The following is a 26,039-nucleotide window of genomic DNA, read 5'->3' as shown; positions in this document are numbered from 1 at the left end:
ATCTACTCTCCCTTGGGTCCAGGCTGCTCTGGTTTGCAAGGCTCCATCTAGGTCAAACTCGGGCTTTCCTCATGGCCTCTCGGTTCCAGTTACCTTAAAGCTGTCATCCCAGAACTCAGGAGGCTGACAGAACCAAGGGTTTAAGGCGAGTATTGGTAACTTATCCAGACCCCATCTCAAAAGTAAGGGACAGGAGCTGGAGAGATGGCTCAGTGCACTGGCTGCTCTTCCAGAGGTCCTGGGTTCAATTCCCAGCAACCTCATGGTGGCTCACAACCATCTGTAATAGAACCGATGCCCTCTTCTGGCGTGTCTGAAGACAGGGACAGTGTACTCACATATATGAAGTAAATAAATCTTAAATAATGAAAAAGACATGTGGCTCCCTTCCTCTGAAAACAGTGAAACTGAACATGTAGCCTCTGGTCTTTATTCCATAGGGCCAAAGCTCCAAACATCGCTGTGGCCACAGCTTGCAGTGGGGGAGTACAGTTCGTTCGGGTGCTGTCCCTGTGCTTGCACAGGCTCTGGGCAAGAGCATCTTAGCCAGGATGACCGAGAAGCCAAAGGATGGCGGAGTTCCTCCCGGACACAAATGAGCCCAAGTCTTCCCAGACCTGGTTCCTATGGAGACCTGGAAAAGGGTCCCCAGGAGCTACCAGATGAGATTTTTACTGGGGTGAAGTCCTGAGGCTATACATGGGCACACACAGGACACATGTGGTTACCATCCTCTGGCTATTCTATATTATCACCATTCCGAAGTGTGCTAGGTGATGATTTTATTAAGTCCAGTGATAGGAAAGACATTTAGTAAAACAGTGCTCTGTCCTAGAGGGTTAAGGCACGCGTGGTAATTAAAAACCTCCAAGGCTCAAGTGGAAATGCAGAGTTTGTGGACCTGCGCACACACATCTGGGCCCCTAACATAATGATCTGAAGCCATCAACAGCAGTCAAGATGACCAAAAGGTTGCCAAGAGTGGGCTGGTAGCTCAGGGAACACACAAAACTCCAAAAGGAGTGGCAGGTGACATCATCTTACAGACATTGCCTCATAGTGAGAAAAGCCTTTTCTTTCTCTCTGCTGCCAAAACTTCTGGAGCTCACTGGGCAGGCAAACTGCTTTCATTTACAGAAATGATGGGTTTCCATTTCTGTGGCTTTCCACCAAGAAGACAAAGCTAAGCTGCGTCTCTGGGATCCAGTGGGGATTCCCAGGGAGAACAAAGGGCTTAAGGGCCAGGACAGCACCACTCCCTGAACTAGCTCCTCCCAGGAGCAGTCAAGGCTGCCAGGGGTGCAGAGCTGGGGACAGATAGGCCTTTGCAATATCTGGCTTGAGCCGCTGTGGCTGGCCTCAAGTGCAGTGCAATTTGGAGTTGCCACTCCAGGCTTTATCAGCTCAGAGCAGAGGAGACAAGGCAAAGTCTAACCCTGAGACCCAGATCACAGGAAAACAAGGAAATTGGCTGGTAAGGGACAGCCATTCCAGCCCAGGGACATGTAAGGGCTTTTCCTGTGTGCAGCATGGATCGGTTCCTAGGAGAGCCACCATTCAGCACAGAGACATCAGTAAAGGCCAACAAGAAGGGGGTTAGCCTGCAGAGGCGCCCTCCAGTTCCAACATAACTTAGGGGAAAAGGTGGCAGCCTGGCTGGCCAGCATGGTGGAATGTCAGCAGAAGGAATGCAGGATAAGGTCACCAAGGGCCCATGACCAAAGGCAAATACTGAACTTGCAGGTCCCGAGCTCTGACTTCAGTCACCTGCCATCGGAACCGCCAGCAGTCCCTCCAGAGGGAAGACCAGTCCACTTGGGGAAGAGTAGGAGGGGCAGCAGAGTTTGTCAGCTGCCAGCCTGGAGCAGAGGGAAGAGGCAGGCAGGCTGTAGAAAGGGCTGGAGCCCACCTCGACCCACAGCAGGCTCAGGGAGGGCTTGGAAGTCAGTTTTCCATGGTCTGAAACTCCAGCAGACCCTGCACAGCACCCCACCCAGGCCCACAGCAGCTGAGACGAGTGTGGCCTGGCCCTGCCTAGGGCTGTGCCTGGTTGTGTCTAGGGCACCCAGATGTCATCCTGCTGCTGGCCGTGGCTTCCCTCAGCTCTGCTCCAGGCTGTCGTCAGTGGGCTGCACCACGGTGTAGCTTCCCTGGCTGGAGGAGAGCTGTCGGCTGAAGAAGGAGGTGGTTCGCTTTGGTTTCACCCGCTTGATCCCCTTGCCTGTGAGGGTGACAGAGAGGCTGAGGTAGGTGGCCCACACCCCAGGAGGCTGGGCTCCACTCCTACTGGGTCAGCTTCTCCTGGAGTCGCTTAAACTGTGCTTCCCCATCAGAGCTGTCATCACTGAGCCTGTCTGTCCCTGGGCTGTATCATCAGTGGCAGGACAGGCCCCATGGCCACCCTCAACCATCCCATCAGAAGCTCCAGAGGACTCCAGACTGACTGCTGAGTGACGACCACTAAGACAGAGATAGCTGAGGATGGGAAGCCAAATAAAAGATGGAGGGCATGTGTGGCTATAGTCGGGGCACAATTATGGCAGTGAGGAACCACCCTGTTCTGCCGGTTCACATCCCCAAACTCATCAACTCATGAGGAAAAACAGTCAATTCTAGCAACAGGCCTTTTACAAAATACTCAGGCCAAACCAAGGCCGACAGTTACACAGCGTGTGGCCAGGAGTCTCTGAGGCGAGAGGACAATGCCATGCTCCAGGTCAGCCTGGGCCACAGTGCACACTGGGTAAGGTACTACAATAAAAAAGAAGTGAATATTGGGGCTGGAACGATGGCTCAGCCGTTCAGAGCTCTGGCTGCTCTTCCAGAGGTCCGAGTTCAGTTCCTAGCACTGGCAGGGCGGCTCACAACCCTCTGTAACTCCAGCTCCAAGCTCCAGTCCCAGCTCCCTCGTCAGCCTCCTTAGTCACTAGAAACCCAAGTGGTACAGACACAGACACACAGGAAGACAAACATGTATAGACTTTAACTAAATTTAAATATTAAACCTAAAAGAAGGAGGAGGAGGAAGAGGAGGAAGAGGAGAAGAAAGACAAGGAATGAAGAATCACAATGCTGCCTAAGAGGAAGAGGAGGGACAATTTCAAGTCCTCTGGGCCAGGCATGGTGGTGCACACCTTTGTCCCAGCAGAGTAGCAGAGGCAGGCAGTTCTCTACAAGTTCGAGGCCAGTCTGGTCTATATAGCAAGTTCTAGGGCAGCTAGAACTTTTTTCAAAAAAAAAAAAAAAGGAAAAGAAAAGAAAAGAAAAGAAAGGCACCTTTGTCTATATGTGGAGTTTGAGGCTAGCTCCCATGAGACCCTGTTTCAAAAGAACAAAATACAGATGTGATATCCTGTCTCAGATGCCAAAATAGAACCTATATACACACTCAGAGAACCAATAGTGTGTGTGTCTCTGTGTGTGCAGGTGTAAGTAAATACATGCGTCCTGTATTTAAAGATAGGGCCTGGTATGACGCCTTATCTGGCCTGGTATTCACTATGTGTTCCAGGTTGGTCTCCAACATGAGAAGTCTGCTTGCCTCTGCCTCTTATGTGTCAGGGCTAAAGGCACGTGACATGATGCCCAGCTTTAAATTTTATTAATTGAGCCCAATTTACAGAGTTGAGTTTCAGGACAGCATGGGCTACACAGAGAAACCTTGTCTTGAAAAAGCCAAAACAAAACAAAACAAATTTTTTTTTTTTTTTTTTTTTTCTGTAACAGGGTTTCTCTGTATAGCCCTGGCTGTCCTGGAACTCACTTTGTAGACCAGGCTGGCCTCGAACTCAGAAATCCGCCTGCCTCTGCCTCCCAAGTGCTGGGATTAAAGGCTTGCGCCACCACGCCTGGCAAAACAAAAAATTTTTAATAAACAGTCTACATAGGCTGGCTAGCATAGAACTAACTTACTATTTAGCCCAAGGTGGCTTTGAACTTCTGATCTTGCCTTTACCTCCCAAGTACAAAGCTAACAGCTGTATTTATCATAGCTGGCTTTGAAAATAACATCTCACCCGGGCGGTGGTGGCGCATGCCTTTAATCCCAGCATTTAGGAAGCAGAGGCAGGCGGATTTCTGTGTTCAAGGCCAGCATAGTCTACAGAGTGAGTTCCAGGACAGCCAGGACCATACAGAGAAACCCTGTCTCGAAAAACCAACCAACTAAACAAATTAACAACACTGCAGGAACTCGAAAGCTCAGTGCCCACGGTCCCTTGTTCACTTGTTCATTTGTTCTTGCAGGGGAAATGAGTTTGGTTTCCAGCACCCACATGAAAGCTCAAAACCATTTGTAATTCCTGTTTGCGGGGGATCTGACTCCCTCTTCTGGCCTCTGTAGGCACTAGGCACACAGGTGGGACAAGTATATATACATATATGAAGGCAAATATTCATATATATAAGATAGAATTTTTAAATTATGTACAAAATTCAGGTCATCTTTTTTGTTTTGTTTTGTTTTTTGTTTTTCGAGACAGGGTTTCTCTGTGTAGCCCCGGCTGTCCACTCTGTAGACCAGGCTGGCCTTGAACTCAGAAATCCACCTGCTCTGTCTCCCAAATGCTGGGATTAAAGGCGTGTGCCACCACTGCCCAGCTCAGGTCATCTTTTTAACTCCCCCCCCAATATAATATTTTTACTAATTATTTGGAAACATCATACAATATATCCTGATCAAACTTGCTTTCCATTCCTCCCAAGTCCCCCTCCTCCCACCCCTCTCCTATCCCCAGTAAAGAAGGGAAAAGAGAAAAAAAAATCCACTCAGTCCAATTTGTGCTGTCCATATTGTCACTGGAGCAACGGCAAACTCCCAGTGGCCAGCGCCTTAAAGAAAACTGTGTCCTTCCCCTACCCCCATCCCCTGCCAGAAGCCATCAGCTGTGATGAGCTACGCTTCGCATCTTTATCAATATATCATATGAAGTAAATCTTATTTAGGTTTTGCGGCACCAGGGCTAGACTCAGGGCCTTAGGCGTGCCAGGCAAGTGCTCCACCACTGAGCTGCACCCCCAGTTCAAGATAGTTAAAGCTCTGGGATTAGAGTCACAGGCCTCCACACCTGAGCAAAATACACCTTTTCAGATTATGAAAATGACCTTAGCTGGCTGTGGTGGTATTTATCTGTAATCCCACCACTTTCCAGGCAGTGGCAGGCAGATCTCTTCTAGTTCAAGGCCAGCCTGGTCTATATGGAGAACTTAGAGCTACACAGGGAAACAGGGAAATCTTGTCTCAACAAACAAACAAAAAACTTCTTGGGAGAAAGGGGTTTGCGCACCACCGGCAAGCGTGGAGGTCAGAGGACAGCCGTGTGGCGTTGACTCTCCTTCCAGCAGTGGCCCCGGGGATGGAGCTCGGGTCCTGAGCCTTGATGGCAAGTCCCTTACCTGCTGAGCCAACTAACCAGTCTCCCCACCATAAAACCCTGTTTATCTTGGAATAAATCTAAGTGTATAAACTCACCCCGATAATCAAACACACCGGACGGGCGAGATACTCCTCCCGGCTTCCCACTTTCCGGAGCTCTCTCACCCTTCCCTAACAAACCTATACTGAGTGCTCAGAGACAAGAGCAGAGCTCAGGAGCAGAGCGCTTGCTCTAGGTTCAACTCTATTACGCTGAAGCTTTTTGTTTTCTAAGACAGGGCCTCTCAGGCTGCAGGGAAGGCTCACAAGTTAAGGGCCTGACTGCTCTTCCAGGTCCTGAGTTCAATTCCCAGCAACCACTTGGCGGCTCACAACCATGTGTAATAGGATCCAATGCCAATGCCCTCTTCTGGTGTGCCTGAAGACAGCTACAGCATACTCAATATACATAAAATAAATACATCCAAAAGAGAAAAAAAAGGAAGACAGGGCCTTGCTGGGTGGTGGTGACACATACCTTTAATCCCAGCACTCTGGAGGCAGAGGCAGATGGATTTTCTATGAGTTTGAGGCCAGCCTGGTCTACAGAGCTAGTTCTAAGACAGCCAGGGTTACACAGAGGATCCTGTCTCTGAACACCCATTCCAAAAGAAGTCTCCTTCCTGTGTTCCACATTCTGAAAGACAGATGCTACAGTGGACAAGTCTGTCACTGTAGAAAAGAAGGGACAGACAGGAGATGTCCCTGAGGTACAGGGACACCATCTGGAGTCCCTGTGGCACGCATGTGAGCCAGTGTGCTGTATACACACTGTAACCAGCGGCTTACCGTCTTCCACATAGTCAATGGTAGAGAGATGCTGAATCCGGCTACACACCACGCTACCCTGCCTTCGCAGCTTGGGGCGCTGGGTGGGAGGTGGAGAGGGGCTGGGAGCTTCGTGAGGGCCGGATGCACTCTCCTGGGAAAGAGTAGGCTCGGCGGCCTGGCTCAGCTCAATGCAGTACTCAATGAGGCCGCTCATCAGCTCAGCCTAGGGAGGGGAGAGGGGCTGGTATGAGGCCACAGAGCAGCCACTGTTGAGGGATGACAATGAGACACACACAGCTCTAAAGCCTTGCTTCCTGGTGAGGGCAGGAGGCAGAGCAGGGAAGAGAGCTTTCTGGGCCCAGAGGGCAGGGAAGGTGTCCACCTGAGGTGACTTCAGAGGTGAGGTCTAGAAAGGAGGGAGTTCTAGTCAGAGGCACCTCTAAGGAAAGCAGTGGACTGGGCTGCTACAGACAAGGTAAGCTCTGTGTGTGTGTGTGTGTGTGTGTGTGTGTGTGTGTTGGGGGGGTGGGGGTGGGTCAAGGGCTCTGCCTGTGCTGGCTGCAAGAAGCTTTGGCCTAAGGAAGAGGGTGAGGTCACTGGCCAGGATGGCTCCCTCTGAGCAGTTTTCTAATGTGAGTGATACCTCATGGGTCTGGAAACACAACAGGCCAAACACCTGGAAGCACAAGTGGCCAAACAAACATCTGGCAGCACAGCTGGGCACCGTGACAGCAGCCTAGGGCTCTGCTCAGGCTATGGACGAGGCATCTTTGTGGAGAAAGAGTTACAGAGCACCTACTGTGAGTGGCCCCATCAGGGGGCCGGCTATATTAGACCCCTGTATGCTCACAGGTCAGGAGCCTGGGGATGACGACATAGACACTGGTCTAGCCTCTGCTGCCTGTCCAGTGTTGCCCATGGCCTGACAGCAGCCTAGCCCAGCCTGGGGAGGAAGAGGAGAGCAGGCAAGCTCCTACACTTTAGGCCTAGTCTCCACATCCAGTCCTGATCTGCCTAAACTAAAGTGCAGACATTACCATTCACCCCATCCTCTCCCGAGTCACACCACCAGCCACTGCAGAAAGCCTGGCCAGCGGATGGAAGGGAACTCTCTGACCTGCCCAAGGCATCCAGAAGCACCCACACTGCTGAGGGGGAAGGCCAAAGACACCTTCTATTCAGCATTGTCCTGACTGTCATCCAACTCTCCAAGCACAAGGAGCAAAAGCATGGGGAGCATGCAGACCGGGAGGTGACAAACCAGGCTGTCACCATTCACAGACAACATAAGCAGCTGTCACCATTCACACACAACATAACCAGCTACACGGAAAACCCTGAACATGGAGGTCAGTCACCCAGACTGGAGCTCAAGGCAGTTTTGAGGCACTATGTTGAGGGGGTGTCTGCAAACAGACCCCAGTCCTCAGCTGCTTCTCTAGTCTCTTTCCCTTTTTAACTCTTTCATTTTTAAAAAACAAATTTGCATGTGTGTGTGCATACATATGTGTTCGTGTTGAAAATGTCTGGGTGTACCTACATATGGTGTGTGTGTGTGTGTGTGTGCGCGCACACGCATGCGTGTGCGCGTGGTGACTGCACAGGTCACGCGCCTGCCTCCCTGCTCTTCCCTTCCACCTCAGTTGAGACTGAGGATTTTGCTTCCTTGGCTTTGGCAAGTCTGCCATGCTGATCCCTGAGTGTCTAGGTGAGTCTCCGCCATGCTGATCCCTGAGTGTCTAGGTGAGTCTCCGCCATGCTGATCCCTGAGTGTCTAGGTGAGTCTCCTGTCATCACCTCCTGTCTCCCCGTGCGAGTGGGGGGATTTTTTTTTTTGGTTTTTCTAGACAGGGTTTCTCTGTATAGCCCTGGCTGTCCTGGAACTCACTTTGTAGACCAGGCTGGCCTCGAACTCAGAAATCCGCCTGCCTCTGCCTCCCGAGTGCTGGGACTAAAGGTGTGCACCACCACGCCCAGCCGGGAGTTGGGGAATTGCAGTGTGTGTTACATCAGGCGTTTGTTTTATGTGGGTTCCAGGGATCCAGAATCAGGCCAGTCTTGCACAGGAAGCAGTTTTACCCAGGAGCCATCATCTCCCTGGCCCAGCTTCTGTCCTTCTCTTCCTGTCTTCCTTCCTTGGGATGTCGTGTGGCTGGATGTACAAGCCTGATCTGTAGTGCACACACCGCTGTGCCTAGCACTATGCACACCATTCAGTTAAAGGACTGTTATTACCAGTGAACCACACACGCAGACCAATGGCTCAGACCAGCTAGTGAATCCAGAAAACAACAACAGAAAACCCACACGTTGGGGCTGGAGACATCGTTCAATGGTTAGAGCCCTTGCTGCACTTCCAGAGGACCCAAGTTCTGTACCCAGCACCCACATCAGATGGGTCACAACTTCCTGTAACTCTAGCTGGCCTCAAGAGCCCCTGCATACGTATGACATATATATAAATCTTAAAAATGAACAAAAATTAAACCTCACATATACACAAAGTGACTTTGCAAGAACAAGCCCATTGAGAAAGGAGAGTTTCAAACAGCAGGCAATGGAACAACTGGCTACGCATAAACGTTAAGTGAACCTTGACCTAGTGTATCAACCACACTTTATGTCTAACCAACGAACCTGGGCTGCATAGTGCACACCAGTAATCCTAGCATTTGGGGGGCTAACTCTGAGGCCAACTTGGCCTATATACTAAGTTCCAGGGGTACATATTGGGAACTTGTCTTAAAAAAACCAAAAAACAAAAAACAACCAGAAGCCTGGCAGTGGTGGCACACACCTTTAATCCCAGCACTCGGGAGGCAGTGCTGATCTCTGAGTTTGAGGCCAGCCTGGTCTATAGAGGGAATTCCAGGACATCGAGGGCTATACAGAGAAACCCTGTCTTGAAAACAACAACAAAACAAACAAAACAAACAGGATAGAGATGTGGCTCAACTCACAGAATATTTGCCTAACATGCACAAAGCCCAGGACTCATTCCTCAGCACCATGCAAACTGCATGGTGGCTCACGCCTACAATCCTAGCACTCAAAACACAGACGCAGAGGGAGGACAGGCATCCTCAGCTACACAGGTCTGAGGCCAGCTAGGGTTCCAGGAGACTCTGCCTACATAGAGGAGTGTGTGTGTGTCTGTATGTAAGAAGAGTGAAAGAAACAGAGATAGATACATAGATAGATACATAGACAGACAGACAGACAGACAGATAATTTCATTAGAATTAAAACATCTTCCTGGGTAGTGGTGTCTCATGCCTTTAATTCCAGAATTTATGAGGAAGAAGAAGACAACTCCCTGAGTTCGAGGCCAGCCTGGTCTGCAGAGTGAGTTCTAGAATGGCCAGGGTTACAGAGAAACCTTGTCTTGAAAAGTTCTAAAAAGGAATTAAAACATTTCTTCTAGTGGCATTGTTAAGAAAACGAAAAGCCAGGGCTGGAGAGATGGCTCAGTAATTAAGAGCATTGACTGCTCTTCCAGAGGTCCTGAGTTCAATTCCCAGCACCCACATGGTGGCTCACAACCATTTGTAATGTGGTCTGATGCCCTCTTCTGGTGTATCTGAAGACAGTTACAGTGTACTCATCATATATATATAAAATAAATAAATAAAATCTTTTAAAAAAAGAGAGAAAGAGAAAGAGAATGAAAAGCCAGCCAGACTCAGTGACATATTCCTTTAATCCCAACACTTGGGAGGCAAAGGCAGACCCATCTCTGAGTTTGAGGCTAGTTTGGTCTTTGGAGTAAGTTTCAGGACAACCAGAGAAAGGCTGTCTCAAAAGTGAATCAATTAAAACAAACCAAAACAAGAAAGAAAACAAAAGGCCAGGGTATACACTGAACGGAAATATCTGCTAATATCTACCAAGGGACCTCGGCTATGGAAGGTGGAATCAGCTCTCACCATCTGTGATGAAATCAACCCACCACTATCACCACCACCAATGAAATAGGCAAAGATGGCCACGGGGTACTGCCAGTAGAGGCGGGTGGATCTCTGTGAGTTCTAGGCCACCAGGGTCTGAATAGGTTCCAGGCCAGTCAGGGCAATATAGTGAGATCTGTTTCAAAACAAAACAAAACAAAACAAACAAAACACACACAGACACAGACAGACACAGACACCACAGACACACACAGACACAGACACACACAGACACAGACACACACAGACACAGACACACACAGACACACACACAGACACAGACAGACACAGACAGACACAGACACAGACAGACACAGACACAGACACACACAGACACAGACACACACAGACACAGACACACACAGACACAGACAGACATAGACACAGACACACACACACAGACACAGACAGACACAGACACAGACAGACACAGACACACACAGACACAGACACAGACAGACACAGACAGACACAGACAGACACAGACACAGACACACACAGACACAGACACACAGACACAGACACACACAGACACACACAGACACAGACAGAGACACACACAGACACAGACACACACAGACACAGACACACAGACACAGACACTGACACAGACACACACAGACACAGACACACAGAAACTGACACAGACACACAGACACAGACACACAGACACAGACAGACACAGACACACACAGACACAGACACACACAGACACAGACACAGACAGACACACAGACACAGACAGACACAGACACACACAGACACAGACAGACACAGACACAGAGGGACTAATCTGAAGCCTGTGCCAGTGAAAAGCAGCCGCTCTCAGCAGCTGCCACACCAGGGCTAAACACAACTTGTATTCCTATCTGCCGGTTAGTGTATTCAATTTTTTTGAAGACCAGAGGGAGAGGACATATGTTTTCAAAGGAGTCCCTGGAATGTGTCTATTTGCTAAAAGGACGGTGGGGAGTGGGGGGAAGAACAGTCCCCAGAGAGGCTCAGAGCCGGGTACAGCTCTGACGCGGCAGAGGAAGAGGTGGTGGAAAGAACAGATCTAAGCAACACAGGCCCTCCCTGCCTCTGTCCTTCTGTCCCGGCTTCTCAGCTGACCCCTCAGGGGCTTTGTAACAGGGCTGGCATGGCATGGCATGGGCAGGCCCTCAAGGGACGCCACCCCTGGTGTGTGATGCCAGAGTTGTGCGGAGCTCACCAGGGTGATTCCCCACACCCACAGCACCCTCCTTCCCGGACACTGGCCTGTCAGTCCGAGTGTGTGTGAACAGCACTACCTGTCAGTCCGAGTGCGTGTGAACAGCACTACCTGTCAGTCTGAGTGCCTGTGAACAGCACTACCTGTCAGTCCGAGTGCGTGTGAACAGCACTACCTGTCAGTCCGAGTGCGTGTGAACAGCACTACCTGTCAGTCCGAGTGCGTGTGAACAGCACTACCTGTCAGTCCGAGTGCGTGTGAACAGCACTACCTGTCAGTCCGAGTGCGTGTGAACAGCACTACCTGTCAGTCCGAGTGCGTGTGAACAGCACTACCTGTCAGTCCGAGTGTGTGAACAGCACTGCCTGTCAGTCCGAGTGCGTGTGAACAGCACTGCCTGTCAGTCCGAGTGCGTGTGAACAGCACTACCTGTCAGTCCGAGTGCGTGTGAACAGCACTACCTGTCAGTCCGAGTGCGTGTGAACAGCACTACCTGTCAGTCCGAGTGTGTGTGAACAGCACTACCTGTCAGTCCGAGTGTGTGTGAACAGCACTACCTGCTTGGAGTAGATCCTTAGCAGCTTGTTGACAGGCGTGCCCTCACTGTCACCATCGAACTCCAGCCACAGGATAGGCTCTTCCTCCTCAGGGGAAGTGTGATCCCACGACAGCTCCTGAAAGCGCAGGCCCAGCAGCACATGCTGGCCACAGGGAGACAAAGAACAGAGCTGAGGCCTCTCCTTCGCAGCTGCCGCAGGGCACTTTCCTCTCCACACTGACTTTCTGAAAGCAGCTCTCACTATGCAACCACGGCCAGCCTCAGGCTCAGACATCTGGCTGCCTCTGCCTCCCTCTGCTGGGAAGAGAGGATATTGATTGTTCTTGTTTGTTTTGTGGCACTGAGAACTGAACAGAGAGCCTTAAGGCAGGCATCAACTCTTCCAGACCTCCATGCTAAGTCTGCATTTCTTCCTACATGAGGCCAGGAACTGGACTCTTCAATTCAATGCTTTCCTCCGACAGTCAGGCCCCTGATGGTCAGGAAATCGGCCACTGGGTTCTGGCAACTGCTGCACAGGGAGGGCTGGTGACAACCACAGCCTATATGGCAAGCCAGAGGTAAGACAGCTACCAATGTGGGGATGAGCAGGTCTTGGCCAGCACAGGGAGCTCCCAGCAGGAGTCTCTGTGGAAAATGGTCAGCCAGCTTCCATCATTGGCCAGGAGGAAGCAGCAAGGTGCTGGCAGACACAACCCACTCAGTCAGGATTCCAGCTGCCACCCCTCTGCCTTAGTCGAGTGCGTGGTTCAGGAAAACAGACCCAGAACAGGCTCAAAGGAGGTTCTAGAGGGCATGAGCAGACGTCAGGGCATGAGGGAGGCAGTCCCCTACAGTCCACTCAACGCTGTTCCTAGGCTGCCATAGTCCTGGGGGAACCAGGAAGGCATGGTCAAGCCCCCACTCCCTTCTACCCCACCACAGACCATTCAGTCCCGCCTAAGGGGCTCAGTGGAGCAGTACCTTCTCCCTGTTGTCGATAACGTGCACGCCCTCCAGACTGATGGCCACAGTCACTGGTTTGCGCCCACCTCGATGTAAGAAGCCCTGGGCTGGCTTGTCAACCTCGCCATGGAAGAAGGCACACCTGGAAAGGGGACTGGTGTCAGCTGCTCCCTCCAGCACCAAGCACACGAGGGCTACCCAAGAAGCTTAAGCTGTTTGGGTGACTGACTGGCAAGTAGAAAATAGCCACCAGGCAGTGGTGGTGCACGCCTTTAGCACTCGGGAGGCAGAGGCAGGCAGATTTCTGAGTTCGAGGCCAGCCTGGTCTACAGAGTGAGCTCCAGGACAGCCAGAGCTACACAGAGAAACCCTGTCTCAGAAAACCAAAAAAGAAAAAGAAAAGAGAAAGAAGAAAGAAAGAAAAAATCCTGCCCCGAGGATTGGGGGAACAGAGGCGGAAAGAAGGAGTAATGGGGGCAGCTGGGGATGATAACACCCGATTGGCCATACAGAACTAGACGGAGCCGGTGGAAGGACCTAGGTAATGGTGCAGGCTGGACACTGTGGGCAGAGGAGAGCACAGACCCAAGGAAGGGGACAGAGCAAGCTGCATGGGGGCTCCGTAAGAGGTAAGGTTGAGCCTGCAGCACCGTCCACAGAGGAAGTCCTTCAGCAGCAGGGACCTGGGCCATTCTGCCTAAGAGATTGGCTTCTGGGCCAAGGCTAAACTAAAGGGGAAAGTGAGGTGGTTTAAGTGTGGTGACAAGGCACTTGCTGCTGCCTCCCTCATGGCCGGCCATGATGTCACTCATGCCATGGCTCACCCTTGCCTACGTCACAGCCCAGGTCAAAGCCAGCTCTGTGTACAGGAGGGTACTAGAGGTGAGTATACTTCCCTCCTGGGAAATTCTACGCCCTCCTCAGCTCTGAGGTGCAGGAGATGAGGAAACAGAAGCTGTCGTAAGACCCACCCATTTCTATCAACTTTTTACTCACTCCTGGAGTGCCCAGCACTCGCTGTTCCTAGCCTTCTTCTCTCTCGTGCTATCCTCCTCTCCCACCTCCAGCAGGCTGAGGCCAGTGCACAGCACAAACCTGGGCTCCATAGGGCACAGTGAACATGACCTTCAAGAGGAACTGGAACATGTGGTGCTGGCCTGGAGGGACACTCCTGCCTGGAAGGTGTTGTCCCATCCCAGTCTCCGTCACATACACACCCCGATCCCTCCCCGTCCACCACCCCCACTTCTCCTCTACTCATCTCCCTGGCCATTCCGCAGGGCTCCAGATTTGAAACAATTCACCCATCATTTTTTTAGCCCCAGACCAGGAGCCCAAATGCCCGTGTAGAATCAGCGTTCATCTAATGGGCTTTTTCAGCTGTCACATGCAAGGCCAGGTTCCCACCTTAACGAACCTGCAGCCTGCATCCCAGCAAATGATACTGGACAACACAGCAAGCTCCGAGTCTGGGAATTCACCCGTCTAGGCTGCTGCTCCCACCACTTCTGCTCTCCTCACTGCTATTTACCGTGGTTCTCTACCTCTGATTTCCCATTCAAAGGAAAGCCCCTGCACTGTGCGGGACACACCCATCAAGAAGCTACTAGCGCCGGGCGTGGTGGCGCACGCCTTTAGTCCCAGCACTCGGGAGGCAGAGGCAGGTGGATTTCTGAGTTCGAGGCCAGCCTGGTCTACAGAGTGAGTTCCAGGATCAGCCAGGGCTACACAGAGAAACCCTGTCTCGAAAAAACAAAAACAAAAACAAAAAAAAAAAAAAAAAAAAGAAGCTACTATCGTCACACAGCATGTGTGTGAGCACGAGCAGGCCAGGGAGTGGCTGTAGCTCGAGGAAGAGAGGATGGATGAAGGACTCCTAGTCAGAGATGGGACCCCTGACAAGCCAGCTCTTTAAGAGGACAGAGCTACTGGAGCACAGGTGGGCCACGGGCTGCCATGTGTCGGGGTCGGGGCAGTCTGGAGGGTATGGAGAGGGGGCAGGAGCTCCCGAGATGCATCACTTACCCGTAGAAGGGCAGCTCGTGGCACTTGAGGAGGTATGCGCGGTAGTGGGAGCCCAAGGTGGCCTCACGCTCACTGTCGTTGCCTGTCACTTCCTTTACCTGGCGGTAGGCATTCAGCAGGCCTTGCTCACGTGGCCCAGTCTTGGCCCCACGGCCCCGGAAGGCAGCAAAGAGGCCATGCCCTCGCTTGCAGAGGTGGGCAGGGAGGAAGGAGTCCAACTTCTCTCTGAAGGGGAAGGAAAATAATGGTGGCCCCTCTGGGGTACTGAAGTCTTCAGGGTGTGAGTACTGTGCTCATAGGGTAGGCAAGGGTTGGCAGGTGGCAGGCTGTAGGGACCTTCAAGGCTTCAAGGCTTGACTGCACCAAGGCCCACTGCTGGGCAGTGTGTGTGTGTGTGTGTGTGTGTGTGTGTGTGTGTGCGCGCGCGCGCGTGTGCTGGAGGGTGACAGGGGTCCTAAACACAGACTACAGACAAATTCCCACTGCTCCCAACCAGCCGTGGCTTGCTCGGCTCAGAGCCAACCCTGCCTGATATGCAAGGCCCACTACTGAGCTGGGGGTGGGATGTTCTCCCTTTTAAGAGAAAAATGAGGTTCCCAGAGGAGGCAGGGGCAGGTGATCTCTGAGGGTTCAAGGCCAGCCTGGTCAACAGAGCGAGTTCCAGCACAGGCAGGACTTTTACACAGAGAAATCCTGTCTCGAAAAAAAGGAAGAGGGCTGGAGAGATGGCTCAGCAGTTAAGAGCATTGACTATTCTTCAAGAGGTCCTGTGTTCAATTCCCAGCTACTACGTGGTGGCTCACAACCATCTGTAATAGTATCAGATGGTGTATCTGAAGACAGCTACAGTGTACTCATATACATAAAAAAAAATCTTGAAAGAGAGAGAGAGAGAGAGAGAGAGAGCGCAGAGTATACATGGGGGAGCAGAGGGGAGAAGGCCCAGGTGTGGTCAGATCAGAGCCCTTCTGCGGCCTTCAGCTGTGAGACCAGCAAAGGACACCTACCTATCTGCAGAGCAGGGACAGATTACCCTGACACTAAGACACAGTAAAGCTCTGCAAGCCTAGGACAGGGGAGGCCACCTCGCACACAAAGGCCAAGTAGGGTCACCACTGAAGGCCCACTCTGATCCTGCTCTCTCCTACTGCACCACAGACAGAACCTCCCTCCCTGTAGAGAGTGGTCCACGCTGGCAGAGGGCAGACAGTGTCATCAAGACCAATCTTCACCACCATGGTACAGGAGAGGCACTATGGAGAACCCCTTTTCCATCAGATGAGGTCACTCAGGACCCGGGGATGGCAGAGGGGCCTGGGATGTGCTTGGGTCGGGATGGGAAGCCAGAAAAAGGAGGAAGAGCCTGGCTGGAGCGGGTATCAGAGCAGCACCCATGTTCTAAGGCTGGACAGCTGAGCTTTCTAAATGAACTTTCTCCATCCAAAATAATACCAATGGTGTGACACTACGTTCTGGCTAGTTTTATGTCAACGTCACACAAGCTGGAATCACCTGAGAGGAGGGAACCTCAACTGAGACAATACCTCCCTAAGATGCAGATAGTTAAGCCTGTAGGGCATTTTCTTAATTAGTGACTGATGTGGGAGGGCCCAGTCCACTGTGGGTAGTGCCATGCTTGGGCTGGTGGTCTTGGGATCTATAAGAAAGCAGGCTGAGCAAGCCAGTAAGCAGCACTCCTCCATGGCCTCTGCGTCAGCTCCCGCCTGGTTTGAGTCCCATCCCTCAGTGGACAGTGACTGAGGATGTGTGCTCCACGTAAACCCTTTCCTGCCCAGGTTTCCTGCTATTGGTCATGGTGTTTCACCACAGCAACAGTGACTGCGGCTAAGGCATGCTCTCAGCTCTCCTCTCAGCAAGGGAGGGATGACTGAACACCAATGAGATCATCACAGGTTCCTGGGAAATAGGCGTCCTCCTTACACAGCTAGGGCCCGAGGCTCACTCGGTGCCTCACAGCTTGGTCCCAGGTCTACTCTACAGACCTGCCCACAGCCTGACCATCTGGAAGCATTTCCTCCATCGAGGATTCCTCCTCTCAGATGACAGCTTGTGTCAAGTAGACAGAAGAGTCGCCAGCACTGGTGGGAGTGGAGAGATGGGTCAGCGGTTAAGTACACTGGCTCTTCTCCCAAAGGACCCAGGTTCAATTCTTGGCACTCTCATGGCAGCTCACAACTGTCTGTAATTCTAGTTCCAGGGGATCTGACACCCTCACACAGACATAAACGCAGGCAGAACACCAACACACATAAAATATTAAAAAACAACAACCAAAAAAAAAAAAAAAAAAAAACCAGCCGGGCGGTGGTGGCGCACGCACTTGGGAGGCAGAGGCAGGCGGATTTCTGAGTTCGAGGCCAGCCTGGTCTACAGAGTGAGTTCCAGGACAGCCAGGGCTACACAGAGAAACCCTGTCTCGAAAAACCAAAAAAAAAAAAAAAACCTAAAAAAAAAAAAGTAGTTAACACGGAGTATCATGCCATTTTTGAGTGGGAAAAGGCCCATTCACTTGGAGAACAGGGGGACTCTCAGCTAAAACATGACTGCTTTCTACCTTAGGCCATCTGGGCTTCTGCTGGCAGGGAACCAACCACTCCAACAGACGACATCTGGAGTTCTGGGTCTGAGGCCTCAAAGTCAGCGTCTATATCCAGGCCCTGTCTACAAGAGGACCACAAGTCCCAAGGGCACAGAGAGAGAGAGAGAGAGAGAGAGAGAGAGAGAGAGAGAGAGAGAGAGAGAGAGACCCCAACACGGCCCCTTGGCTTCGGGTTAACTTGGTAAGCCTTCATGGTGCCACCTTTTCCAGAGAGGAGTCCCTCTAGGGTGTCTGGAGCCTAAACAACCAGGCTGCTGGGAGAGGCAGCAAGGGAAGAGAAGGCGAAAGGCAGGAAGTTGTCAGCCTGAGTCACGAGGAGGGGTCTTGGAGGCCTGGCTGCCCTCCTTTCTCAGGGCAGCTGTGCCCATTTCACCGTCTGTATCCACTTGTCATGGAAAAGCCTGTCTCAGCTTTGGGTGTGTGCAGATTCGGTGTCCCTAAGACCGAGCTGCAGCCCATCAGGGGCAGAGCCACTGGACTTCCAACCTCTGGATGGACCTGGGGACTAAGCTATGTGCCATGAGAGCAAGCCTGTAAGGTAAGAGTGGCCTCTCCTCTGCAACAGACAGTTGCTGCAGACACCCGGCCACCGGGCTTACATGTCGACCTTGTGCTGGCCAACAAGACAAGGGCTGAATAACAAGGAGAACGGGGTCTGGGACACAGCTGAGTGCAGTCCTGGGCACCCTGACTGTCTGGCCTTGCATGTCACATGAGTGAGCAAAGGAACTGCCTGTGCAAACGAGCTGAGCTTGTCAGGCCCAAGAAAAACAGACATGCCCATCTTGAGGTCCGGGATACCATGGCCATGGCCACCAGCCTTAGAGAGCTCAGCTATAAGCCTTCAGGGGACTTTGAACCCAGGGCAGTCCTTGCCAGGCTCCAAACAGTCATTAGCACCAGGTCTCTGGCCCCATAAACTGCTTTGCAGGTTGGAGAAACAAGGAGCCCAGGTTAGAAAGAGGTCAGAGTCAAGGTTTACAGTCACCTGACTCTATCCCAAGTTCTGTTTATGACAGGGTTTCATGTAGTACAGGCTAGCCTCAAACTCACTCCAGTAGTTAAGAATGCCTGGCATTCCTGCTTCCACTCCCCACTGTGAGATATGCCTGGCTCACAACTCTTTAGCCCAGGCTGGCTTGGAATTCATGATAATCCTGTCTCAGTCTCCCGAGTGCTGGGATTACAGTGTGTGTCACACCTGGCCCCTGGAATTATTTCTAAACCTCAGGGTCACATCAACCCAGGCCCAGCCCAACCTGCTCTGTTATTATGACAGACTCAACTCTCTTCTTTTCAAGGTAGGGTTTCTCTGTGTAGCCCTGGCTGTCCTGGAACTCACTTTGTAGACCAGGCTGGCCTCGAACTCAGAAATCCACCTGCCTCTGCCTCCCGAGTGCTGGGATTAAAGGCATGCGCCACCACGCCGGCTAACTCTCTTCTTTTCAAGGCAGGGTTTCTCTGTGTAGCCCTGGCTGTTCTGGGACTCACAATGTAGACCAGGCTGCCCTTGAACTCACAGACATCCACCTGCCTCTGCCTCCTATCCTGACCCCGAATGCTTGGATTAAGGGTGTACGCCACCTCTGCCCTCCAACTCTCATCTTTCTAGATAGACCAGCAGCAGCTAGCAGGGCTTGGTAAGCGCCTGGGGAGAGGATTCTATTCTTGGGGAGCTAACTGTTTGTGGTTACTGGGGGGTCAACACATGGTCAGTTTCTGGCTGTGCCTCCAGACTCCAGCTAGAGCTGGGGCTCCATCCGAGTATCTGTGTACCCTTGTGCTGAGGTCGCCTCTTAGACATCACCTAATGTGTGTATATCCACTGCGAAGAAGGAAAAGGAGGCTCAGAGAAGTGGAGAACTCACTCAGGCCATCCAGTGAGCATGTGTGCATCAGAGGCCTGACTTCAGGACTGTCCACCTTGCAGGCCCTAGACCCACATGTAGGTAGGTAGACTCGACTCTTGCACGGCAACTTTCCCACTGGGTGCCCAGCTCAAGTCTCACTGTCCTTACCTCAGAGTGCAGGCGGCAGGCTGGCCAGGCTGGTAGGGCCCAAGCTGCACACGGCACACGAGGCCACCCAGCACCTCGCAGTCCTCCAAGTCACACGGGTACCGAGCGTTCAGCACATTGCCCTTGGCTTCCTCATAGAGCAGCCGCAAGACCTCCTCATCATGGATCTGCAAACCAGTATGGCACGTAGACACTGGCTCAGAGGAGCTAGGTAAGCAAGACTGCCTAAGAGTCTAGGGGTCAGGAGACTGGGCACTGGCATGCAGGAACCCTGTAGCACTACCTGGGCTCTGCCTTACCTGAAGCTCTCGGCGCCTTGGGAAAAAAACATTCCTTCGGAACTGAAGGGAAGGCTCATCTGGAGAGAGGGGATAGAGTCATTTTCTGGTCCCCCTGCTTAAGGCAGCCCCAACCTGCCCTAGTCTGCACGGCCCACACCCCAGCTCTTCTCCATGGAGAGCTCGCTCTCCTGAGTGGGGGCTTCTGACCAGATAGCACACAGTGCATCTCTGTTCACAGCCCCTTCCCGCCCACCCTTCCCAAGGCTCCCTTCAGACACCCCGGCCCCAGACACTGACCCAGGGCGACATCATCATCGGAGGCGTCGGTGAAGCGCAGCAGCAGCTCCGGCCACTGGCGGCCCAGTTTGTAGGGCTGGTGCTTGGGTTTCAACTGCACCTCTGCAGGGCAAGAGAGAATATGGCCATGAAGCCGTTGGCCAGGCCAGTGGTGCCGAGCCACCTAGTATACTGTCCACCAACAGTGAGGATGGCCACGACCAGCAATCACTGAGCAGGCCAGAGCCACTCCAAGGGCTCAAGGGACTTCACCCTGAAGTAACCCTGAGAGAACCAGGCTCAGGGGGTTAGGTCAATTATCCCAAGTCAGGGTATGTGATTGATTCAACGAGTCCACCAGGGCCCTAGGAGGTAGGTAATGGGCCCCCCGAGAGTGGAGATGTCGAATTCACAGAGGGATGTACAGAGATGACAATACCATGTGCTTGCCAGTCTTCTGACACAAATGTCCTCCCTCTTGCTGTCCCTTTCCCCGCTAATGGCAGGGCACCTTGTCCTGCCAGCCAGATGCCAATGATTCTCTGGACACTTGGACCTTCCTTCTGGACCCTGAGCTTGACCAGACAGCAGCCCAGCCTCCAGGTGGCCTTCTTGCCTTGTCACCTCCACCCAACTGCATCAGTTCCAGTCCTTTCTTATCGTATTTCTGTCCACAGCCATCATTTCTATCACCCTTCCCGCTGCCCCTATCCCCAGGCTCACAAGACGGGGCTATGGGACAACAGCACCACTCCCTTCACCTGATGCCCACAAGGGATGGCAGCTTCCCAGGCCCACACAGAAGTGAGTGGCCAGCCGCACAGGTCCAGGGCCAAGGCTCCCAAGCGTCTCTTCAGTACACATGCATTGGTCCTCTGTCAGAGGGTCCCAGGGTCTGAGTCCCTGTCTGTATTAACATTCACGGCGTGGGACAACAGACCTGCAGGCAGGCATGTGCTCCTCCTGCCTTCATTCCCAAGTCCCAGAGATCCTGCCATCAGAATAGGGCTATCCCACCACAGCCTCAGACTTCTGGGTGGGAACATCTTCCCTTGCCACCACCATCCAGGTAAAGCTAACATGTGGAGCCCGATGCAAGCAGAGGATGGGGAGAAGGCCAACACTCAATCCAAATGAGGAACATGAAAGCCCCTGCTTCTTCACCAGCATTCACGCTGGGATGGCAAGCCAGGGCTCTGCTTAGTGTGTGTGTGTGTGTGTGTGTGTGTGTCCTGGGATCTGAAGTAGCCTTTCAGTTCCCACCCCAGCCTGGGAAGAACAGGGGTGTTGAATGCACTGCAGCCTCAGGCACTCCTGGCCCGGCCTGGCCACACAGGCAACTCTTCAGTTCTAGTCACTGGCAGGCTGTGGAATGTGAAGGAGTGGGATGGAGGAGGGGGAGGAGGAGAGGGAGGGGGAGGGGGAGCAGGCTGCCCAGCAGCGGCCCTGGGAGCCTCCTGGGGCAGAGAGTGGCAACCCACTAGGGCCTGCTATCCCCAGCTTTCCACACAGCCAAAGGGCCCACAGCCCCGACCAGGGGCTCAGAGGGCAGAGGAGGGGCTGGGCCAGCAGGAAGAGTGTGGGCGTGAGCTTGGGAACAACAACTGTGCAGGAAGTGAAGGGGGGGCAGGGGGACAGGGAGGAACATCGATGTCCTATGTCGGGGTGGGGATGAGGGGCTGGAGCTCCTGCCACAAGACAGAGGCAGAAACCTTAGGGGTCTCAGGCACACCCCCCCCAGCTCCCCGCCCTTTGAGGCCCGACCCACGCTGCCTCGATCAAATTATTGAGACCAAGTGTGCTCCTTCCCCCACAGCAAAGGGAACGGTCACTATCTGTCGATTCCTTTTTTTTGTTTTCCCAAGACAGGGTTTCTCTGCGGAGCCCTGGTCATCCTGCAACTCACAGTGTAGACCAAGCTGACCTTGAACCCAGAGATTCGCCTGCCTCCGCCTCCCTCTGCCTTATGTGCTGGGCTTAAAAGTGTGTACCACCACCATTTTCAACACTGGGGACTGAACCCTGGGCTTTGCACAGGCTAGGCAACTACTCTAATGAGTTGTATTCTTGATCCTCAAAGGGAATTTTTATTTTATTTATTTGTTTGTTTGTTTTTTCGAGACAGAGTTTCTCTGTATAGCCCTGGCTGTCCTGGAACTCACTCTGTAGACCAGGCTGGGATCCTGCCTGGGATCCTCTTGCCTCTGCCTCCCGAGTGCTGGGATTACAGGCGTGCGCCACCACGCCCGGCTGGGAATCATTACTGTCTTTACTATTGTGTATGCATGTGTGCGCATGAATGTGGACGTCAACAGTGTCACTTGTAGGAACTAGTTCTCTCCTTCCACCATACAGGTCCCAGAGACAGGACCCTGGTCCGAGGGTCCCCAGGCTTAGGGGCAAGCACTTTTACCCACTGAGCCCTCTTGCCGGCCCCTAAAGGAAAATTTAAGTTCAGAAAACACTCCCAGTGCCAGCGCTGATGTAGTTCCCCAAATGATGGCACTGAGCCTCCAAAACGTCTCTACTTCCATGTCACACACTCAGGGACCATAATGAGGGACTTTATTCACTGGCCCTAGAATCTATCACACCCTGTCTTCACTCCCATTCAGTGGTGGGGCCCCAGTCTACAGGGGCAGGAAGCGTGTAGCCATAGTGCCAGACACCAGGTAGGGTGGAGGCCCCATACAGAAAAACCATGTTCCTCTTCTCCCTGCAGCCCACACCCAAGCAGAGGCATCCCTGTACAGGACCACTTCCGAAGCTCTAACCACCCTCCTCCTTACTGCCGGCCACCCCACACAGTGTTGACACTCACCGGCCCACTGTTCCAGATCTTAGGACTTTACACGGTAGGATGGACCTGAGCCATGGGGAAACACTGAAGCTATACTCCCCAGGTGAGGCCCAAGCTGCATGCCCTGTGAGCAGAGGACCCTTCTGCTCTTCTGAAGGTCAGGGCTCCAGCAGCATCAAATCAGCACAAGAGAAAGGCAGGGACAAAGGATCTCAACACCTCCTCCTCAGGACTCTGGGACACACCAGGTCCCATCCTCCCTGACAGGAAGTGGTCGCTAAGCCCTCTCTCTGCTCAGTTAGTGTCCTCACCTCCCCAGGATGTTCGCCCTGCTGCCAGACCTTACCCAAGAGAGGGGAGGCGAGCCAGAGTGCAAAGGCCTCCAGGACCACGTCTGGGAGCTGCAGGACTTCACGGACTGCGCGGTGCAGCTCATGGGCACTGATTGAGGACAAATTCTCCACAGCCAGGGGCACTACTGTATCATCCGCCAGGTACACCAGGACATCAGCTGCTGGAATACAGGTCGGGCAGGGTCGGGTGAGGTCCAATCAGCATTTTCCACCACCCCTTTGCTCCTTATCACGATCCAGGCCACACTGACACATCTTCTTAAGACCCCACTGACAGTGACGCTACGGCTTACGATGACATCCATCTGCAGTCCCAAGACAGGACGCAGGAGGCTAAAGCTGGAGGATTCCAAGTTCCAGGCCAGCCTGGGCTACATAGCAAAACCCAGTATTTTAAAAATAAACAAATAAAAATGCTGCCTTCAAAGACCTCAAACCATCCAGAAACTCGGGCCCAGGTACCAGCCCCATTTCACCCCTGAGGCTCAAAGTAGGGCGATAAAAACTACCCCCCTTCCTCTGTAGCACCAAAATATTGTTGTTTCCAATATTTCTCAGGTGGAGAAATAGCATGGGGTGACCCATCCTGTGGTGACCGTTCCCTATCAGGCTGGGGACAAGGCCAACTAGGTGACCTGACTCTGACTGGGTCAGACTAAGAGGACAATGAGGATTTCTATGGCCATCTTGGGTTACAGCAGGTTCCAGGTCTCGGCTTCATTAGGACTCTTCAAAACTTTAAGGATCAATGCTGTGGCTTCTGCAGATAGCTTTAAACAGTCCAGGAAAGAATAAACAACTCAAACAGCCAGTGTTCCCTTATAACAAGCTGGATTCCCATTTGAAGCCAGATCCAAAGATGCTTGGCAGGTTGGCCAGACTCAAATTCCCCATCCCTGAACTACAGGCGCAGTAAAGGAGGATGGAGTGTGGAGGCCTCGTTCTCAGCCTGCATCCTTTTCTGCTTCTAGCCTGACTCTGTGACCCAGCTGTAAATCTGTAAAACAGTTAACAGCGCTTCTGCAAAAGGTCACCGCCAATCCACTAAGGCTGGTGAGAGCAGACATCATAATGAAGGAGCTTTTTAGATTCTGGTCTTTTCTGCTCCAACAGCTACTTGGAGAGATCAGGAGACTGAGGCTCAGATCCACTTTACAGGCAGAAAAACTAGCCCTGAAGGGTCAAGTTCATGATCAACCTTGGTCTGCTCCAGTAGTCTGAGACCTAACAACCTCTCTAGGTCCTAATTTCCTCCCAATAAAATGAAGAGGTGGAGAATCCCCGCTTTCGAAGAGCTGTCTGCAAAAAATGAAATGGGAAAAAGGAAGTGGTGCCATTTTCCAATCATGTGTCTTCATTTGAAAACAAAAGAGAGAAAGTTCAGGAGTGTGGCTCAGTCACTAAGCTAGAGACAGATCCCACCTAAGTCCTTTGATTTCTGAATCTGCCACATCTAAACAAATCTTATTATTTACTACATGATTAACTTACTGAAAATGACAAACTGGAGTCACGTCCCCAGGCTGGAACCAAAAAGAGTTCAGAAGAGATGAAAGAAGAAAGTAGAGACCTACCTCGGGCACCCACTGAAGAGACGCTACTTCGGTGGGACCGCTCCGCAGGGCCGGCCTGCCCAGCGTTGCCTTCTGCCCCCTCCATCTGCAACAAGAACTCCAGACAATTAATGGGGGGTCTTAAGGAGATGGTCTCCTCAAGCTCTCAACCAAGAAGCAAAGGGAAGACCCCTCGGTCTACAATTCTTAACCTATGTACAGGAATCAAATGTGTAGGGTGAAAGTAGAGAGAGACCCTCAGTCGAGTGCAGATCGGGGTGGGCTGAGTCAGGGAAGTGACCGTCAGGTGCAGGGGTCTCAAGTTTCTCGCAAGAAATGGCCAAACAAGTCAGGACGCGCCCCTGTCCAGGGCGGGGACAAGGGCAGGGTGTGGCTACGCTCTCACCTTGCAGGGTCGCAGAGCCCACTGCCTCACTCCAGAATGCCACCCGACTCAGGCCTCCAGTTCTGGACCCACCACCACACCGGCCGGCGGGGCCTCCGGTCCTGCCCAGGGTCGATTCGCAGGCGTTGCGCCGCAGAAGCTGCCGCGGGAGGAAGCACAAACCCGAGGCCCCGCCTCTCCGACTGAAGGAGCCAATCGGAGCCAGGAGCCTCGGCGCACGCGTACTCCCGCATTTCGATCTTTGGTCCTTCCTACCCACCCTGGTTCCTAGCTTGCTTAGGTCACGCAAGTCTCAGAGACCCGGTCTAGCCACGCCCCTGAGTCCTGTGTTGTCCCTCTCGCGTCGTCCTCACTCCCCGCCCCACAGCCACCTACATGAATAGTGTTGCTTCATGCATAAGACCCTGGGTCTGTAATAGGATGTGGGGAAGATTCGTTAGAATCAAGGATGAGGGCAAGCGCTGTGCAGCTACCGCTCCGTGTGACTTGACTGGACCCCTCTCTAAAATGACCCACCTTGTCGGTGGATGGTGCCGCAGTCCTCTCAGGCCTGTTCTGAAGGCCTGAAGGGGTCCTGGCTCTTGGCCTTGGATAGGAATCAGGGCCCTGGACAAGTCCCTTCCCTGCTAGATCTGTTTTTCACCTGTAGCATGAGATTGGACTGAATGACTCCCAACAATCCCTTTCACTCTCATTACGAATGTAGGTTGGAAACATGGGACTTGCTGTGCTTCCAGGGTGCAGTCACATAAGCCTGGCTGTCTTAGAGACATAGCCTCCAAGATCCTGAAGTGCCAGGCATTGTGTTTCCCAAAATCTTATCACCAAATTGTTCTGACAAACCATCACGTGTGTGCCT

General features: G+C 52.5%; 1 protein-coding gene across 2 annotated transcripts; it reads right to left on the bottom strand.

Annotated features, from left to right (window-relative positions):
• Positions 1-414: 414 nt before the first annotated feature.
• On the bottom strand, positions 415-25,349 carry Frmd8 (FERM domain containing 8). Of its 2 annotated transcripts, none has more exons than XM_021151848.3 (11): positions 25,181-25,349; positions 24,796-24,880; positions 23,215-23,382; positions 20,090-20,191; positions 19,811-19,869; positions 19,512-19,678; positions 14,874-15,098; positions 12,867-12,990; positions 11,902-12,045; positions 6,203-6,407; positions 415-2,221 (listed from the first exon to the last, which is right to left on the bottom strand). In XM_021151848.3, the coding sequence occupies exons 2-11, from the start codon at positions 24,878-24,880 to the stop codon at positions 2,100-2,102; spliced, it is 1,401 nt and encodes a 466-aa protein (XP_021007507.1). In that variant the 5' UTR covers positions 25,181-25,349; the 3' UTR covers positions 415-2,099. The 2 variants fall into 2 exon arrangements, with proteins under 2 accessions (XP_021007507.1, XP_029328390.1); XM_029472530.2 differs by having other exon boundaries at positions 23,215-23,379.
• Between the last annotated feature and the right edge of the window lie 690 nt (positions 25,350-26,039).

Source organism: Mus caroli, unplaced genomic scaffold (genome assembly GCF_978045245.1).
Source record: "Mus caroli unplaced genomic scaffold, Mus_caroli_1 scaffold_20, whole genome shotgun sequence".
Lineage (NCBI taxonomy): Eukaryota > Metazoa > Chordata > Mammalia > Rodentia > Muridae > Mus > Mus caroli.
Note: the sequence above shows the minus strand (reverse complement) of the source record. Positions and strands in the feature narration are given on the sequence as shown.